The sequence below is a fragment of the Leuresthes tenuis genome, unplaced genomic scaffold, assembly GCF_036924035.1.
Source record: "Leuresthes tenuis unplaced genomic scaffold, fLeuTen1.0.hap1 SCAF_9, whole genome shotgun sequence".
NCBI lineage: Eukaryota > Metazoa > Chordata > Actinopteri > Atheriniformes > Atherinopsidae > Leuresthes > Leuresthes tenuis.
The window spans coordinates 29,868,723-29,889,840 of NW_027325363.1; the positions used below are offsets into that span (position 1 = coordinate 29,868,723).

The following is a 21,118-nucleotide window of genomic DNA, read 5'->3' on the forward strand; positions in this document are numbered from 1 at the left end:
CTAACCAGCCATGGCAATAGCACATGCTGCCACAAAATCCTCCTAGGTCAGCCTTATTCTTTGTGTTACATGTGAAAAGGAAAAGTTAGGTGGACTTAAAAGCTTATTTCTTTCAGAAGAAGTGCTGACCTAAACTTGCAGCTCTGAGGTGAGGCTGTGTAAAAAATCCTATGAGCAGTCTCTGAATGCCTGAAGCAGCAGAGAGCCAGCCGAGTGACTGAGGTCCAGAAAGTGAAGTTCCTCCACTCCACAGCAGGCTTTTTGCCATGCCAAGAGGCCGTCAGTCACCGCCATACCCGGCGCGTGATTGGCACTCCATTAATTACGGGGTACTCTAGTGATGCCCCAAAAAAAGGAAGTTGGGCTAAAGTTGGAGGAGAGTGTGGGGCCCTCTTTGTCAGCCATCTTTGTTCCCTTTGTTGTGCACCTCTGCCCCGGGCGGCTGGTGATTGACAGCTTCGCAATCAAGTCTGAGGAGCATCTGACCTGCGACCTAAAACTCTCGCCTTCCCAGCCCCGCCCTCTTCCCTCCAGTCCATTTGCATGCTAATTCCATATTTACTGAGTACGCCCTGCTGCCTTTGGCAATGAACTCTGGGCAAGATCTGCATCAGAGGGCCGATTATCACCTGCCACTGAAACAGTGGAGTTTGAGAAAACCCAACAGGGGGACAATATTGGGGGAAAGTTGGGAAAGTCTGGAGGCCCTGGCATTTAGAGCAAACAATGATTTGTCATTTAAGAGCAGATCCTTTTAAAACTAGCATTCTGTAATTTCAATATAAGAGTTCTTAAACATATCACATCTGATTTCAAGCTCTAGGGGAGACTAGATCTTTATAACACACTAACATTGTAGAAGTATTCAAGTATATGACCATATCGAGACGGTGGATCGCAGCCAGCGGTATTCAGTGAGAGATCTCTGAGCATTTATGTAGTTTAGTGCTGATCTGGAGTTCGTCCATTATTAATAAGCCTTAATTGGCTCTGTTGGACATGCCAGCAAACTGAGGCCAATTTGAGAATTCCTTTTAACTCGATTGTAATGGAGAACAGAATGCAATTCAAATAATGGATTTTTAATAGATTCCACTGACACTCTAAACTGTGAAGGACTCATTTGCCCAAACCTTGTATCAAGCTTTGAAAAGTAAAAGTGGTTGAGTGGGCGTGATGCCCTTCCAGCTTCAGCTCACCATTCTTTCATGTCGGCTACTGTCACAGGTGCTAAGTTCATCTGCTTCCCCTTCATGTGTCTCCTCAGTTTCGCTCCGTGTCTTTCTTTTGCAGACGGTTCAGAAGTCCTCCAACCCCCCTACTTTCCCTATCTGTTGTTTTCTGCCTTCCACCGAAACCATCAGCTCTAAACCACCTTCCTGCCTCTTCCTCTCCTCATCTCTATTTGCATCTTCCTGGGCTGCCGCTTGTCTCAGATTTCTCTTCCTTCCTCTCTCCTGTCCATCTGTCTGCCTTTTCTCAGTCTTTCTCACTCTGTCTCTGCGAGGTCTGAGAGGTCGTTCCACGTGGTGAGAGGTGTGATAGGTGATAAGCAATTCTGCCTGTGCTGCTGTTCACTTTCAGCTCCGGCTGGGTGAAGTGTGTGCTTTTTCGTGTGTGTGTCCATCTAACTGTATGTGTGTGTGCGGGACCAATGTGTTCAACAGTGATACAGACATTGTTATCTGACACAGATAGTCTGGGGCTGTTGTATCACAACACATTAAGGCACTTCATCCATCTAACTGGGCTGGCCATCAGCTGTGGTAACACTCACACACACATGCATGCTATCACAGCGCTGAGGAGACATTCTTACATGTACTCACGCATGCACTCACCTACAGCCTAATGAATGCCATCGGGGAAGGTGTGAAAGGAGGAGAGAGACAGAGAGAGGAGAGAGCGCCACAGGCAGAGTTGGGGGGGTTAGGCCGGTGTTCTGTGACCATGCAGAAGCAGATAGAGGAGGGATAGGGTATCACTCCCTAACCCCAAACACATTTACAGCTGACACCATGATTAATGAGTCTGGAGCTGTGCTACAGGGCCTGTTCTTGGACCCATTAAAGCCCCTTCAAACTGCCCAACTACTAACTGCACTCCACCTCCCCCACCCAACTAACACTGCACCCTTTCCATCTGGACAAAAGCCACCTGGGGATACCCTGGACGGGACGTCCGGACATCACACATGTGAACAAATACAAGCTTTTGTAATACAGTTTACATACGAATACTCTCACTGCAGCGCACAAACAGCTTTGCTTTGTCCCAGTGCTCACCTTTCTACAAAGACATAATTTATTACGATTCAGTGTTGTATTTTTTCAGACTGAATGTCTTCTCTGTGTTGTTTGAATGTAGCTGTAACTGTGTGTAAATAGTTTAGTATTTTTGTGTGAGTGTGTGTGTGTGTTTATGAGCTCAATAGTACAACAGTTCCCCATATCTGACAGCCACATGCAGGACATACATTTGGTGACCACGCCCTCCAGGTGAATGATGTTGGGGTGGTCGAACTGGCCCATGATGCTGGCCTCGGACAGGAAGTCCCTCCTCTGCTTGTCAGTGTAGCCAGCTTTCAGCGTCTTTATGGCCACGCAGATTTCTCTCTTCCCCGGCATCTTCAAGCGGCCACTGCAGACCTCGCCAAACTCCCCTAAGAACACATGTGCTGCAATGAAAATGTGGAACGATGGAACCCAAGCTCTCTGATCTACGGATTATAAATCAAAATGTAAAAATAGTGTGTGTTTGGTTGTGTGTAAGTGAAAAGGGTTCCACTTTAAACAATGATCAGGGCCTTAATCCCCTCCTGCCTTTTTCTGTCTGTTATCCACTGGAGCAGGGAAAGAAGAGGAAATAGATATTGATTCTTTCTCTTTATTATTTTGTCATTGGATGACTTTTGTCCAGCCACAGGAACAGTAACACTAACAGGATTTAGCTTATCCTGACTTTTTTTTTCCAACTTGTTTATAACTAGATCAAATGTCACTGTCTGTGAAAATGTTGGGTTTTTATATTCAATATCTGCATCAAACAAATGTAAAAAAAAAGAAAAAGAAAATTACATAGAGACTTCTACCCAAAGAACTGTTTGTTTCAATGGTCTTGACTGCAGAGGCTCCTGCTTACACTCAGTTTATAATGGTTGTTTATACTTTAACTGAAATATGTGATCTGGGTTGAATTAAAAACAAAACGTTTCTCCTTACCGATGCCAATAACCTTCTCAATCTTGATACAGGAGGCATCAATCTCCTTGGCAAACTCACGGACAGCTTGATTTGGATCCTCATAAGTGAAGGGGTCAACATATATCCTCACTCCTAAAACAAAGCATGTAGAAAAAGGATGGAAGGAAGCAAAAAAATGAAAGAACGAAAGGAGAAGGTTAATTCATTCTGGCGACGACTCTCCATCTGTACTTTATTTCCACCATGCTGCAGGCTACACTGCCTTCCTCTCTGGTCGCCCCCCTCCCCCTTTCTTCTTTCCAAACCTCCCTTCACTCTCTGACTCCATTGCTTTTCATGTCACTGTGGCTGACTCCAGAGAAGATGGAGCTCATTAAATTGAAATTCTTGTGGCACACAAATAATGTTGATGACTTGATAATGAGGTGTTGGAAACATGTTAGGAAGCAAACGCAAAAATAGTTTGTTTTTCTCCCCATTTTATGGCCTTCATTTGCAGTTTAGAGTGCATGCACATGAGCGCACCTGACAGCGCTAATGTTTTTCAATTACAGAGTGTGGAGGTGGAGTGTTACCTATGAGTTACCTTGATTTAAGTGCTTTTCTTCATCAGAGTCCTGCTTGGCCTTGCTGTACTTACTCCTTCTGGGGGCAGAAAAGCAGGACAGTCAGTCACGATGCATTTTAAACAACAATACGTTAAGGGGCAGAGTGTCTGCATGTTATGTAGAAACAAAAATGATCACAATAACAAAGGAGCACAAGTGTCAACGGCATAATCACTGATTATACCTGAATCAAGAATTCTTAAACCCACATGTAAATCACTGACACAATTAAAGAGACCTCATCACAAAAGCAGAGAATCCTAAACCATGTTTAACACACTGAGGCATTTTTACGGATATTTCCTTCTTTATACTTGCTTGTTACAGAAAGAAAAACCTTAAAATCACTATTTTTTTATTTCTTAATTATTTTAAGGGACAGTTAGCTAAGCCTAGCATAAAGACTGGAAATAGGGGAAGGAGCTAGTGCAGCTACTAACATTTCTAAAGATCGCTATTGTAAATGGTCTTGTTGACCTCTTATACAACATTTGATAACTTTTACAGTTTTAACAGACTTTGTTATTTTTTTTCTATTCCTCACTCAAAGGTTCAGTGTCCAGACAAGGCCTGGTGAAGCTGAGGCTCAAACCACCTTCTAATTAGCAGACCACCCCTTAGGCTCCTGAGCTACAAAATTGAATTTCATGTACCTTTCCAAATTCCCAAACTCCAACTTGAAGCTAACATATTGAAACACAAAATGAAGTAAACCTTGATCACAAAGACAGTTACACCACATGGAGGCTTCCACTTCTACAAGAAAAGTACTTTTATATAAGCACAAATTTGAGGTTGTTTATGGCATTTTAAAGGAAAACTGTTATGTGCACTACAGTGATTATTGATGATCTAAACTTATGACTTATGATTTTTCACGTCCACAAAAACCTTTCATACAATCTGATGTTTCATTAATAAATAACCTTTTATATACAACAATGAAAATCTGCCTCACCTTCAGGAACTTGAAAATTCAAATTCAGTTGACAATTTTAATTCAAAACATATACAATCTATCATTTACCAGCTGAACAATAAGAAATTTGGCATTCCGAATAACGGGTACTTTTCTTTAAATCTCCTTTGCTGCAAATAGTTGTCCTTGGGTAAATTTCCTTTCAAAGTCAAGTAGGATATGTTCCAGTATTGAAGGGCACTGAGGATACAACAGTAAGAGGAAGCAGAGAAGGCAGGCAGGAATAAAAGCTATGAATCAATCCTAGAGAAGATGCTTTAAATCTCTCTGGAGCTCTCCGGCAGCCTAACACCTGTGCTTATATCGATGTGTAGGTCAGTGGTGGAAATGACCAGATGTGTGAGGCATTGTCCTCCCCTATGACTGTGCACTGATGGTAAACGGCAATGTGATTGCAGTCTCTCCCCACAATGGATGGAGGATGGTTGCTGCACCACAAAGATGGTGGCCATCACATGCATATAAAAAAGGCTGAGACAAGCACCTGCCTGGCTGGAGAGAGAAACAATTACACAGAAAAAGAGAACACACACACACACAATCAACAGCTGCCTTCCCTTCCCATCATCAACATACACACAAGCAAACAATGATTTTCCATATGAAGAGGCACTTGAGCAGGAATCAACACACAGACGCACACACCATAAACACTAAACCTTACCCCACTTTTTTTTGTTCAGGGAAGGATATGAGCCCACTTACACTCACAACACACACACATACACACATACAAGCCCTCTTACAGGGGGAGGGGAGGTGTGGTTAACACCCTGATGTGAGGCAGCCCCATCTGCATGTAATCCCATCTGTGTGACGGTACTTCGTCCCGCTCGCTGGTTAACACCCTGAGATTGGGTCACTATAAATCCACCTGATGCCTCTCAACGTCTGCATTCTGTCTCCTGCTTCTCATTGCTCCCTTATCTAATCGTATCTCCTGTTGCTCTCGATTTCAGATTTTTTCTCCTCCCTTTTTCTCATTTTCATCATGGCGGTCAGGGTGCAGCAGGGTGGGGAGATTACTACTGCTAGGTGGGAGATAGAGGGAGAAAGATGAGGAAGAAGAAGAGCATGGATGGATTTGGAGGACAGGGAGTGATGGGTCACTGATTCTATCTCTTCAGCTGTCGGAGCTGTCAATCATGTCTCCGGTGTGGTGAGTCGTCACTCATCTGTCATGAGCAAGATGTACCAGTCGTCCAGCTGTGTGTGTGTGTGTATTTCTTCATGATTCTCCTGACAGCTTTTTTCCAACATTGAGGAAGACGTCAATCAACTGGGAGGCAAGAGAAACAGACAGAGAGCAGAAGGGACAGAAGAAGAGGACGACGCTCACCTTCGGCTGATGACGAAAGCACTGATGAGGATGATGAGGAGGACCACACTGCCCACCACTGACACCAGTAACACTGTGGAGTTGGCCCCATCACCGATGATGGGAGCTGGGACTGTGCCAAAAGAAAAGAACAGAGAGCAGAGAGCAGGAAAGAAAAGAGAAAGGGGGAATGTTGGTCATGGACAAAGAACAAAGTCAATATCATTCTGCTCAATCGAGTCACAGCACATCAAAAAGCCAGTGTGCAATCTGTGATTGTAACTAATCTCCTCCTACTTCCTCACCATGCCTCGATTCCTCTGTTCACACACACTGTTTGTTCTCTCTCCCTCCATTTTGAAGTTCTGCCCTCAGAATCTGCAGCCTCTCATGCTTCACTGGCAGGCAATGATCACCCATTAGGATGTGTGACTCTGACAATATCATGCACTCTTGTGTCTATCTGCATTACAAAGAGAACGACTGGGCCTCCAGTGCATCTCTGTCATTATTATGATCAAGCTCCACTCAACAAATTTCACCAGACAAATGTCAATGACAATTAAAATGTGGTTTGATTAATTTGTACTGAATTGATGGACTTTTTTTCTAAAGTCAATAAAGTCAATTATTTGAATGTAATGATATAACCAACCACAACTAGCACCTCTCACACTTCTTTTCCAGTATGTTACAGCACATGGCTACAATTCAGATCAAGAAAAATGCCTCTTGAGCAGGGAAAGAAACAGAAGAAACTTAAGGAAGAGCAACAGGGGAGGATATTTCAGAACAGACAGACACACATGAAAAAAAGAGGAGTACAAAATTGTAGTGGACAAGAGGAATGATCATATTACACATGGATAGTAAATACATACTCTATGTAAAATCTTATCTCCTTAATATAAGTTTTCCTAATTCATTTCTGTTGTCTGACTCTACTAGATATATTTTTTAGCAGCTTGTTCCTTGACTTGACCATCAGGTTAAAATCTCAGGGAAATGTTGAATCTTCTCTAGAATTCAGTTTTTGGCTGCACAGCATGATAATGTAATGACCGACCCAGAGGAAGGTCAGCAGTGTTTGAGAGACTAATTTGAAATTGTTAGCCCACCCACGTATGTGCATTTATTGTCAGGCTTGTAAACAGTTCTTAAGTCCGGCTAAAACAGCGAATGCTGAAAATGTTCAAACATTTGAACGTTCAGTGGAAAATCTACTGAGACTTCACTTGCCAGTCAGGTGCTGGAACACATTATGATTTATTTCCTTTAAAAGGGCAGCTTATTTCTGATCAATGGCTACAGGGAGAGAGACAAAAATGTCAAAGTGCCTATCACGGCAGGATTTTCAGGACAGAGCTGGCTTTGTGTACTGGTGACTCTGCAGTGAAGATTAACTGAGGAGAGGCTGTGTGATTACACTCACCAGAGTTGGTCATGAACTCAAATGGCCCACTGAATTCACCATAGCCGGCTGCAGTGCGGGCACGCACATGGAACACATAGGAGGTGAGGGGGGTTAGGCCCTTGATTTCTGTGTTTCTGGATGATGTTTTTATGATGCGGTAGCTTCTTTCATTCTGATCCTGAAGAAGACAAAAAGAAACAATGTCAGCAACTCAAAGGTTGGTTTGCAAAACAATTATCTTGGAGAAATGAAACTGTACCTCCTAAGGTTCCCCTTACCTTCTCATAGTACTTGACCTCATACTCCAGGATGACCCCATTGGCTCTGTCTGGTGGCTGCCAGGCCAGTGAGATGGTGTGTCTTGTGATATCTTTGGCCTGGATGGAAGTCACTGGAGAAGGAGCTGATCAAAGACAGAGACAGAAGAAGAAAGAGAGGTTTAAGTTTATGCCCTCTCCCAGCTCCCCGTGTTGTTTTCAGCCTTGCAGACATTGAGTCAGTTTTACACTGCTCTCCTTAATCCTTCACTTGTTATCCCGCTGAGAAAGTCAAACAGCAGGCGAGGCCACAAAGCAATCACTTCCAGTTGTCTTTGAACTTGGCTTCCATTCAAAAGCGGATCTTACAGAGCTGCAAGGCCACACAGCTGAACTGCCGAAGGTTGAGTGTACGACAATAATCTATTTCTGATCTAATGGATTGCATTAATAAAACTGATCCAAGCCGACACCAGCACCTTATCTACTTTCCTTAGACTTCATTTGGTGTAGATTCCCATCTCACCCTGAGAAGCCATACATGGCTACAAAGTGAATGAATTAGTGAAATAAGCTCACCTTTCGTTGTTGTAAGCAGAGCAAATCAATCTATTTTGATTAAAGCTCCAGTGTTTGATCCTATATTTCACTGCAGCTAAAAATTATGCCTAGTTCAAGCAGCAGCACTGCAGACACCTTTAACACATGAATGTTAAAGCACAAAGAATGGCCTACACATTTTTGCCTCACCACTGCACAAACCTTCAAGAAAGGTGACAACAATAACACTGGGTCATACACACTCTTGGTGTTACAAAGAGGAAAGCATATGAGAGATAGTTGGAAATAGAGAAACTCTCATATAAGCTCTGAGGTTTGATCAGACGAGAAGAAAATACAGATGGACTCACATCCAACTATCCACACAAAAGGTATTTAAGACACAACCATATCTCCAGTGCTTTGCTGTTCCACAAACAGTTTCTACAGGAGCTTAAAACCTCCACAGCACCACACAAAACACTTCAACTAACACCCAAGTAACATTCTGAGGGGGTTCACAAAGAGCGAAACTTTGACCTCTGATACTCAGTGATAACTGTAACCTTAATCGATCCAGACCATCTGCCTTTTAAAGAAATTACAGTGGGATGATTAATGAGGGGTTCTTAGTCCACCAATTATTATTGGATTATCTATGACATTAAATACATTCTCATCACTTTGACTGGGGACTCAGGGGAGCCTAACCTTCAAGCTAATGCTAACAAACCCCTGCTTTTAGTCAGGGATTGAGTTCAAAAAGGCCTGGAATTCAAGCACCAGCCATGGATTGAGTTTCAGTGGGCTGAAGAGGCGGCTGGAAGGATGGGGGGACAGAGGGTTTGGGAGCGGTGGGAGTCAAGATGGAGATGGAGAGGGATGGGATTGCAGCCATCTCTTTGTAAATGGATTAACCCAAGGTTGTGTCATCCTGTTGGCCTAATGTGTTGCGTCTCCGTTAAACAGTTAGATGGCAGCCATTTGTATCCCTCCGATCAATCTTAGCCAGCAGCCAGAGCCAATTTAAAGGCCCTCTTGGGGCTGACTGAGGATGCTCTGATTCAGAAAGGAAACACCTGAGGGGTCGTAGGCCTTCATTCCCCAGAGGTAATCCACACATCCATCTTTCATCCAAAGATGACAGCTATGGCGATGTAACGGCTGCTCTTGTTGTGCTTTTTTATTTTTCCCTCCACCTATGTGAGGATAAAGATGAGTGACTTTCTGAGAAGTTTTCCTCTTAGGTTAATATTAAGATACTGCAGTGCCAACACAAAGAAGTCGTCTATCAGGGTTAAGTTTAACTATATATTAGATAAATTGGTCAGATTGATGCGAAAAAGCCGAGCTGATATCCTGTGTGCACAAACAACATGCGTACAGCTGAGCTTCTGAGGCTGTATTTTGGGCAGACCGTGCAAGACTTGCTGACAATTTGTAGATGAGTATTACAAATGTTGGGCAGATCTATAATTTCTTACTGCCTCATGAATATGTGAGCTAAACAGGCCAGTGGAATGTTAAGTTTTCGACACAATGAATATTCAGATCTAATTACACAGCTGTACAAAACTCTTTCAAACTCTGTGACACTTGCACACATGTAAACACAGTACACACACGCAAACACACACACAAACAGCAACACAAAGGACAGGATTACACAAACATACATATAGAAATTCACACCAAAGAATATACTCCCCATCCCATTATCTCACACAGACAGCACAAGTACAAATCACACTGCTCATGCATACATTATGAGTAAAAACCTAGCAGAGGCGTGTAGAGTCCAGGTTTGTAAAAACACTCTCCCAGAAAAAAAGTGAAGGTTGTGCAGCTGTTTTGTGCTGGCGGTTGGATGATTTCCTCTCTGTGTGCTCGCTGAGTGAATGAGTTTGTCTTTGTGAGCTTGTTCATTTCAAAGTATTTCTGTAGTTTAGAGACATTGTGGTCGGTGTGCACATTCACACCAATCACAGTTTAACATTAAGAGACAGGGGCCCGGGTGAACATGTGGTTGCCAGATTGGAGCCTGGTCGCCACATTTGAGTCATTCAATTTTGTTGCTGTCAAGGAAAAATAGTCGAGGAGGGAGTCGTTTCTCAGAGAGCCGAGAAACTGGCTCCTGCTTACAAGGTTCTCGCCAACTCCACCCATGCTTCCCCAATACATTTCCACATGTGTCTCTGTACGGTTAGAGAGATGGAAACTCACACCCATGTGGGACAATAGACTTGCCCACACACACACAATCCCTCATGCACTAATTCACTTTTACTCACCTAAGTCCGCCAAGTATTTTGTAGCAAGACATAAACTCTCTGTCTCTCTCTCTTTCTTCTTTCTCACACATGCACACATAAAGTGACTGATCCCATAAAGGGGGAGAAAACATCCATTTACAGCCAGGGGTCAGTTCAAAGCCTGGACACCCCCCTCCCCACCCTTCTCCCTGCAGTCCAGGTGAAAGGGTTACAGCCAGGCTGATTTACGACAGTGGAATTGTTCATGGCGACACATGGAATCTGACCTCATACACACAAATGCATGCCTGGTCACAGAATCCTCCACATATGATCAACAACTCACTTCTTCGTATTGGTCCACCTGAATTCTTTTCTCTTTACTGCACCTTCTTCCATTTCACTCTCCTGTAAAATACTCAGCTCTTCCTCTTTTCCAGCCTGCTTATCTCACTTCTTTCCCTCTAGCCGAAATTTGAACTTTATGGGAGGGCGGTGCTGTGAGTGTCTTTTCCACAGCACTTATAAATCCTAATAAATCTATGATAATAAATGTGTAATCCACAGTGTCTGGAGGAGGGTAGCCAATTCAGAGTGAGGGACAGCCGCAGATGACTGGCTGGATTACGAAGAGGCTGAAACCAGAGCTTCCAAAGCCCATATCGAGCATTAGCAGGAAGAAATCCAATCAGTCTGGAACTGTTCGCTTTAACATGCACACACAAATGTGAAGAGGCGCACACATGGAGTTACACATTGTTTGATAAGCAAATATAAATCATCTTCACCCATAAGAGAGTAAACATTCTGTGTAACACATTTTCCAACTTTTAGCCACACATACAGTGAGTCCTGCAGATGTGCAAACACACACACACACACTCTGTGATAGAGCTTCCAGCTGTAGCTTCAAATAACAAATCCTGGGGAACAGTTGTGAAACATGCACCAGTGACGGGCCAAAGGCAACATCATCTATATCTTGCAACTTCAAATCAGCAGATTGGCTCAACCTCAAGGCGAGTTTGCTGTGTGTGTGGGTGTGTGTGTTACTCTGTATTTGAATAACTATGTGTGGAAATTCACTTTGGACTTTTGCACAATTGTGCACGTGTGTGACCGTGCTGACATGCGATCACTCGCCCTGTAGCTGTACTTCAGGGCATGCTCCACTGCTTCTCCTGCACAAGGCACAGGGACAGGCAGCACATCCATTCATCTCTAGCTTCTCGACTCCAGTCGATAAATCAAGCCAGGGTGTCTTTAAATTGCGAGTCCAAGACCTATTCAAGATACTTTTCCCAGGGATAGAAATGAATGATAAAAAGACACAAAAAGACACTTATCTTCCCACCCAAGAGTAGAGCAATAAAGGAGACTAAAGGCAACGATTGGCTATAAACAGATGAGAGAAAGTAAAGACAAATGAAAGGGGCAGGGGCAATAAAATCTATTTACACAACAACAGGTTACAAAATGGCTAAATTACAAAACAACGGGAGGCTTTGAACTCGCCCCAGGCTCTTCTTCAGCTCTGAAGTAGTTATTCTACAAGGATAATTATACACACACTCACATGCACACCATCCAATGGCATTTGTAATGAAGCCTCCACAGATCAATATTACTCATCAAACTCATTAGCGTGGCAGCTAAATATAGTCTGGTGCCTCTATATTCAGCCTTCATGCCTAATTCTGCAAAACCCCGGTAAAATATTCCAGAAATGTATTTCCAACGGCTGAGGGTTCATCATTCTCCTCAGTGCTAATCCATCCTTTAAAAATGATTCACAACTTTGATAAATATATCTATGTGTTGAGTGGCTCCCAGAAAGCAGCAAACATAAGGTCTGCAGAAAACCTGCACACTCAGCTGGTCTTTACCAACACACACTCTCATACAGACAGGTCATGAAAGTGTGGATATTAACCTGCGGTAGAGAAACCATCAGAGAGCTCCTGACTTAGGTCAAGTCAGAGAACACAGTGGAAGACAGTGACCAAAGAGCTTTTCTGAGACTGAGGCTGTGGAAAGACCACCAGTGACCTTAGCTGCCATGACACCTCTTGCACTGAAATTATCGTGATGAATACTGATGTATTATGTGAATTTATACCTACAAGTCAGTCAGAAATGGCTTTTTTCATTGTATATTGTATGTTGTAAAAGATCGGTAATGTTACATAGCAACTCTCTTTCACACTGAATCAGGTACAAGGATTCTTGTTAAGAAAGGACATTTGAAATGTTTCTCTGAATCTATCTTAATGTCCAACAGGTTTGATAAATATTTGACGTGCCAATATATCATGGATTTGATAAATCCCTTATCCTTATGTGAGATTTACGAATGGTTCCAGGAAATGGAAAATGGATGAATTGATGGAAAATCAATAAACTGATTACCACTTATGGATAGCTTTTGATTTAATTTAATACATTCATTCTCTCATTGATTCTTGGATTCTCACAAATCAAAGAGAAAATGCCAATCTTCAACAGCCCATAATAGTTACTCTTCTTTTTGATGAATGACCCACTGTGAACGAACCTGTTAAACTTAAGCTTGTTCTCATATCAGTCCACTCACAATCATCCATCCCTCAAAACAGCCCCCTCCTCTTACCAGCCTGGTTGGTGGTGACAGTCACAGACACGGCCTGGTCCGGCCCCGGGCTCTGAGATGACACTCCGTTTACAGCCCACACCTCAAAGGTGTAGTTGGTGTGGGCCTGCAGCTCGTTGATGGACACCCTGGTTCCCTTCAGGCTCAACTGCTGGGGGCTGAAGTGGACGCCATTACCGCAGGGTTGACAGCGCCGGCCATCAGGTCCACAGCGTTTGCACACAACATTATACGTTAGGTCCTGCCGCCCCCCTGAGTTCCGAGGAGGGCTCCACTCAAGGTTTACTGAGGTCTCATTCACATTGGAGATGAGGTGGACAGGTGCAGACGGAGGGCCTGTGGAGGAGAAAGAGGACAGAGTTGATGTTAGCAGTGGTGGCTACAATAACCCTCAATGTGCCAAATGCAGATACAGTTACACAACATTCCTTTTGCTTAGCAGCATTTTATCCAAAGTGACTTACAGGTGAGGAACAATGTGTAGAATGAGGAAGTTGGGAACTGAACCAACTCCATCCCAAAAACTATAATCATCCCTTAACACACATGGAGCAAATAGAAAAAACACTGCAAGAGTAAGTACAGCAATTTTCCTTCACAATAGTCTAATTGACTCTTTCAATGCATATACATATAGCAAAGATGTAAGGGTTTGACTGACAGAGATGTCCCTTTAATGGGAGCAGGGGCTTCTTGAATTCCCTTTTAATGTTCAGTGTATTACAGCTCAGGAGGATCCAGTTTCATTTCAGTTAATACACAATGTTAACTGAAATCCAATAGGCCAGCAGAGCCTTTTCGCATTCATGAGTTGAATCAGTGGTGTCTGAGCCTGCTGCTAACACTAGAGCTTTATGACTCCCACTCAAAAAGTTTGCTTTGGATCATTTCATGTAAAACCTACATGCTGTATACAGTATACAGCTTTCTGTAGAAGTCAGCTTTGTGGTTAATAATGTGCTTTTATAATGCAGTCAGACTTTGGCCCAACTCTGCCTTACTTTATCTCTGTTTTCCCTGTCTCACTTGCACTCTCTCTGACTAATGGACCACACGTGAGTGGGCTGAAGGATTGATGCAGGGTGAAATATGAATGCTAGTCTGTCCACTGATTAATAATTTCACAAGTGGAAGTGAATTATCTGTGTTATTTTTGGAGAAGAAAAGAGGCAATGAATGATTTTGCAGTAACACTGGGAGCAGATGAGAGGGAGGTTTCAGAAGGAGGAAGAAGTGCTCTGCAGGTAGTAGATCCACCCCTGTCACAAACATCCTGACCAGACCCATGTATGTGAACTGGTGTAGTGGTCCAGTGTTTGGCAGAGTGGTCAATGAGCAAATACTGGATGGAAGCAAAGACTGGGGGGATGGAGAAGCACAGACGGAGAAGAAAAACTCAGTCTGCTCATCAAGAGAAGAAAGTCACAGATCAGAATAGAAGGAGTAAGTCTGGATGGATGGAGGGATAAAATGAGGGAGGCAGCAGAAATGGACAAAGGAGAGGAGGCTGAGAGAGGGACTCGAACTGCGTTAATATTAGCATCACTCAATTTCCCCATTACAACTGCAGCCCACAATGAAAATCTATTAATAAAATCCCATTAAAGCTATGATAGAGCACACACACACACAGACTTTATCTGCTCCTCTCTTGCTCTTTCACCTCATTTCCCCCTGTCTGCGTCTTAGTCAATGAGAACAAGTCACATCTGGGCTTTTCTACATTTACACAAACCATCCGTGTGAGCAGCAGTGTGTTGTGTTTAACTCACATTCACACACACACACACACAGTGTGGCTCGGCTCGGCACGGCTGTAGCTCAGGAGGAAGAGCAGTCGCACACCAATCGGAAGGTCGGTGGTTCGACTCTGGCTTCCCCAGGATACATGTCGAAGCGTCCTTGGGCAAGACACTGAACCCCACGTTGCTCCCCCAGTGTATCATTGGGGGTATGAATGTGAATGGGTTAGAAAGCACGTAGTTATCCCCTAAGACGTGCTGTATGAATGTGTGTGAGTGGGGTGAATGCGGCATGTAGTGAAGCGCTTTGAGTGGTCAGCTAGACTAGAAAAGCGCTATACAAGTACAAGTCCATTTACCATCCATTTACCAGTGTTTCATGTACTCAGCTCTTATCTAAAGCTCAGGTGTCATAAACCCAGCAAAGTTAATATTATTGCTCAAAACCAAATAAAAAGATCTGTTATCACTCACCCAGAGAAAATCTTATCGACAAACTATGATACTCAGATTTGTGAGTGTGTGAGCATTCGCAGCTGTGTGTGCAATCACCTCACAAAGACTGTTTTGTTTGTTGCTATGACAAAAATAGCAACAGTGTTACATATCCTTATGGCTGTTTTGTACTCATCAAATTCCACAATTCCACAACTGCATTCAGGATACACACACATCACATATCAACACAAAGTACCTTTAGATGCACAGGTTGGTCTCCCAGATTGCACCAGTGGGAGCAAAGGAGCGTGGGAGAGCCGTCGGCTGTGACTGACACCCGGTAATTAATGCTGCGAGCGAATGTCAGAGTGAGACGGGAGCGCCACGCCAACACAAGCCTCATCCAACGTTAGTTCAACACAGCTTTGAACATCGCTCTCCTAATGGGAGATCTTTTAGAAAGTTTGACCTGAACAAAGTTGGGGATCATTTTTCCCTCATCTCTTTCTTACCTCATTTATTTGTTCAGAGACTAATTTCTTTCATTCCTCTTGCTTCTTTACTTCCATCACGCCCACCCCCTCCTTAATTGTTCTCCTTGTTACTCCACCTCCATTCTCCATGTTCCTCTTCTCCTCCTCATCTCTTTCTCTTTCTTTCAACCCGTCTTTCTCTCTCTCTTCATCAGTAATTGTTAGCCAAGTGTTGCACAGGTCCAAGTTCAAGAGCCAGCTGAGTTGGCCAGAGAGTCGACCCTGCTATTACAATCAGGCTGGGGTTCATTCAATGCCCCCTTTGAGTCCTCAGAGCTTTGTGTTCATTCCACACTCTGTCCTTCCCTCTTCCTGCACAAAACTACCACAAAAAAAACTGAGGAAAAATCTGAGAAACACATCAAGGTTCAACAAAACCCGCAAAACGGAGAGTGACCCTCCTTCAGAACAGAACACATTAGAGCAAGCAGCTTCCATGAGCCTCTGTCCCTGTTCCTCATTATTGCTTTGTGGTGTGTACTATTGTGTACTATGCTGACACGTACTTTGTCATGTCTATTATCACTTTGTGCCCCTTTGATGTATGTCTGACTATAACAAGGCTAACTTATATATCATGTAAATATCAGCTTCGAAAATATGTGGAGAGAAAATGATCGCGGAACTGGAACGTTCGATCCAGTTTGATCTCAGAGGGTAACAAAAACCTGTAAAAATCCCGAAAAGTGAAACACAGTTGAACACAAAGTAAAGGAAACGAAATGAAGACTCAAGAACAATGAAACAAAGCAACAAAAAAAAAAAAACTGCCAGAAAATTTTCACTAATCCCTTTAGTCACATGACTTCTTCATCAGACCAGGCTTCAGGAAGAATGACCCAAAGATTGGGAGGAATACAAGTGGATTGATGTTTACCTTTAATCTGGAACACAAGTGTTTTGATCAAATGTTGCTCTCATTACCATCTCATCAAATGAACAATGGCTGCAAACAAGAAAATGTGCCAGAAAAGTGCCACAATAGCAACAACATATCAGGAGTAATGCCGCTGCACACGATGGAATTACACAACATCCAGTTTTAATCATTATCTGCATCGCTGGACTGTGAGCTAAGACCAGGGAAAAGCATTTTCAATTACCCTCACACACATACACACACACACTCCAATTACAAGAGAGGCTGGCTCATTCCCAGCCTGACCTTCAACAAGTCAAACTGAGAGATGAATTTAAGAGGGATTGTTTTTTCTTCATCTGCTCTATTTGTGACTCTGAGCAGTTTTCGAGAGAAAAAGAATGAAAACAAAATGCTGATGCATGCTGCATGAGTGACAGTTGTAATTAAAGAGCTTTAACATGTGGGTGAGAATTTTTTTTTAAAAAGTGCAGGCAGGGAAAACAGCAGTCGACAGACAAGGTGAGAGTGCAAAGATCAAATGTTGACCGGCTGACGTGGTGGGGCAAAGGTCAGCGTAAGAGCCGAGCTAATGCTCAGTTCCTAACCACCGAGTTAGGAATGCAGCCGAGGCGGTGAAGCTGGGTTCTATAAAATCAGACATGTAATGAGCTTCGACAGCTGTCGCAGCAGACATCATGAAATTCCGCACTGACTAACAAGACAGGGAGGGTGACCTCCCAGCTCGTCTGTTAAGAGACGTTGGTAATGCAGTGATGTGGCCCAACAGTGAGAGGACACACAACATATATTAAAGTTTAATATGTGATGATAGCAGGTGACGGTAGAGAGTTAATCCCAGGTTTAAATCAGTACAGATGTTTTACATGTGGTCCAAGTTGTTTTTCAGTAGGGATTTATAAACAGCAGCTGAATTACTTTATCTTTTCTTCATTTGCATAGAAAATAGTGGATAATGAAAATATAATGCTATTAACTTACATATCTCAGAGCAGGAAAGAACTATTTTTTACAGGCTGATGTCTTTTAGTTTCTTGAAAACAAATTCTTATGGTTTGAAAAGGTAGAATATCAATATAAGGCATTTTAAACTGAATAATTAAAGGATATATCACAGTAGCTGGTTCTTCGTATTCTTAATTAAAGAGGATCATTGTTACAGCTTCACATTGTTGCTGTTCTGTCATGGCTTGGGACATTTGACATGAACTAAATATGCAGCTGTTTAGTCTAATAAGCACATCCAATCTTTTATGCTGTATTTACTGGTCCAAATATTTTGGATATAAACATTTTTCCACAATAGGTGTTTGTTTCTGATCCATCATACATATATGTCCCTCAGGGGGATGTAAGTCAAGTGTGAGGTGGTAGTGGGGCAGTGTGTGTGTGTGTAGAGGGGAGGGGGGTTGGCTAGGAATCTGCAGGAAATTGACTAAACAGCAAGCCAACTATGACCTAGGTAACTTAACAGGTGTTTTGGTTGTCTAGAATACCTCACTCACACTCATATGTTTGTCATATTAAACCAGGAATCTTGTTGTTGGATGAGTACATTATGGAGGTTTTCACTTTGATCAAACAAACACTTATGTTTCATGACTCATAGAATACCAGGAAGAAGTATCGTTGTTAGGAAATATTTGTTATGACAGGTTTGGTGAGTCAGGGGTGAAATTCAATTGAAATTCTGATGAACAAAACAAAAACACTCTTAGAGTGCTTTTACTTTTTACCACCAAGCCCTTTCCTTCACCTCAGTCAATTCCTGTATAAAGAACCTTCACCTGATCCTCTATCACAAACTTTTATTAATTCTCTGACTTTTTCATTCCACCTTTTACATCACCCCCCTAGTACATTTAATTCCCACTGGTCTCCCCTCTGCTCTGTATGTGGATGACTGAATGTAACAGTTCATACCCTCATTAGTTCTATCATGTCACCATGACTGAGCATAACGCACCACCTGGAATCAAAAGACAGCTATTAAACCAGCATCTGCCTGTTTAATGTTTGAGCAGAGTGACAGTCTGTGCATGTGACAAAGTAATTCAGGCTGACACCCATTCAGTGTCTGCTGGGGTGTTTCCCTAAAACAGTGTAGGGTTACTCAAACAGTTTACAGGAGGATATTAGCAATCATAAGTTGTCATGATGTACTTACGGGTGCAGGGCATTGATGCTGGGTCTGTTTCAGAGCGGAAGTATCCCTTGTCGCAGGCACAGGAGGCGGAGCCCTCTCTGACAGAGTAACTGTGGAGTGGACACTTGGAGCAGGAGCCATCGGTGGCCAGAGCACGGTAGTAACCGATTTTACAGGCTGAAAGATAATAACATGATGGAGGGTGGTTTTAGTTAGATGTGACAAGCATAAACATGCAAGATCATCTTGTTCTGTTTCATCTGTTTATTTTTCTATCATACACAATGTTTATAGTTTAATCAACTTCAAAACTGACAGGAGAGTTCTGAAGACAAGACTCAAGAGTCACAAGAGTAACAGCCCTGAGAGTGGATCTTTTACTGCAGCTAAAGGTGAGGGGCTGAGTCTAAAAACATATCAAAGGAGCATTAGAGTTAGCCTGCTAGAACCCAGCATGGGGTCATACCAAACCCGTCCTTTATTGCTCTGAGATTTCACTGAGGAAAAAAAGAGAAATCAACATGATACGAAAGACTTTGTATCAGCAACAAATCATGAATGTGACAGCACAGGATATGTGTGGATAAATTAACCTTGTCTGAATTACTGCTGGAACCATATTAAAAGTGAGGACATCCATCAAATGTATCCCTGAAATGGGTTATGGTGTCTGAGCAGATCCGCCTGCCAATCCATCCCCACTTGTGTGACCCATTTCAGTTGAGACAAAACTGACAGACTGGCCACCCAACAGATTATTGTAGTGAAGCTTATGTGAAGCACAAATTAAGCTGATATAAGCGCTTGTTTAGGTAATCAGAGCTGAGGTCATAGCACTAAGCTTGACATCTGTTATTTTCCAATGGAGGAGAAGAAGACAACACTCTGATCTTGACCATTTACTGCCGATCACCAACAGGAAGTGACGCTTTCACTTGCTAATCTGCTCTCCCACTGTCTTCTTTTTATAGTCAGTGTTTTTTCTTTTTTTTTTCTCAAATATGTCCTAATATAAAAAAAACTGACAAAAAAATAAGACACAAATAGCTTCCTGTTCACTCTCTTTAAAAAAAAAATTGGCAAGACATTTCAGACCATTTAACGAACAAATGCCCCCACACTTGGCACGCCAGGAGCTCTGTCACTCTCACGAGTCTGTTTTTATCCTGTTCACACACACATACACCTTAGTCTGACATGGTAACCCCAGTGACACATTTCTTACTCTGCTCGTCTTTCTGTTGAGTGACAGTTTGATTGGAGAGCTCATCTTTCAAAGTGTTTCTCCTTCATCTATCCATTTCTAGAATGGCTGAGAAACCCTACAGGTTATACCCCGCCCAACTACTGAACCAGAAGACAAGGACAAAAGAACAATTCTCTGCGAGGTGCACAGCAGACAATCCTGACACCAATCACACAAAATAAGATATCAGTCAGTGAGGCCGCCATGTGCTTGGTAGTGGGTGGTGAATGGTTTGGAGACTGCAGGGTTGATGGTTTGTGTTTTTTTGTTTAAGTGTGTGTGAGAGTGTGTGTATCAAAGTCTTTCTCATTAGGAAGTAAAAAGACCCAGTGAAGAAAGATGAGTACATTCATACCCAGTACAAGTTATATGATTACACACTTATAATCTGATGGGGTTGAAATGTATAGTTTTAAAATCTACACTCGTAAATACGTTCTACATAAAGTCACAAAACTTACATGTCTCCTCACCACATTAGAAATCAAATCAGTGCATGTACACCACAGACAAGAGAAAGTCTTTCCACCAACAAAAACACATATATACAAACAGCAGAAGAAATCCACAAACCCTCAAAAATACTGGAAAATCCCCCTATCGAAGATATAATAAAGTCAGTCTCTTTGCCTGCCGACTCTCCTCTGGAGCAGCTGGATTAGCATAGTATGACATTATGAGCCGGGCTAGCTGCTACCTGCTGAGTCATTCTTTGCCCATCCTCACTCACTCAATCATGGCTAAATCCCTGCCACTTCACTCATGAACGCTAAGCTGAGCGTCTCTTTGATTGTGGCCTGCAGGGGTGCGTGAAGCTCTGTTTAATTTCTTCATAGTTGCAAAAAAGAAAAGAGGAGAGATTAGTCGAGGTGTTTTGTGTTACGTTTATATCTTACAAAGCAAGCGCTTAACAATCTAATCAAGTCTCTTAGC

At 42.7% G+C, this 21,118-nt stretch overlaps 1 protein-coding gene across 1 annotated transcript in view; it reads right to left on the reverse strand.

Moving 5' to 3' along the window:
* epha4l (eph receptor A4, like) overlaps positions 1 to 21,118 on the reverse strand; it is a 50,494-nt gene that overhangs the window by 8,926 nt on the left and 20,450 nt on the right. The window contains exons 4-11 of the mRNA XM_072392998.1: positions 18,961 to 19,116; positions 13,201 to 13,536; positions 7,801 to 7,925; positions 7,541 to 7,700; positions 6,130 to 6,241; positions 3,790 to 3,848; positions 3,222 to 3,335; positions 2,477 to 2,662 (exon numbers count right to left, since the gene is read on the reverse strand). Coding sequence (XP_072249099.1) covers positions 2,477 to 2,662; positions 3,222 to 3,335; positions 3,790 to 3,848; positions 6,130 to 6,241; positions 7,541 to 7,700; positions 7,801 to 7,925; positions 13,201 to 13,536; positions 18,961 to 19,116 — 1,248 coding nt within the window. The remainder of the gene's footprint in view (positions 1 to 2,476; positions 2,663 to 3,221; positions 3,336 to 3,789; positions 3,849 to 6,129; positions 6,242 to 7,540; positions 7,701 to 7,800; positions 7,926 to 13,200; positions 13,537 to 18,960; positions 19,117 to 21,118) is intronic.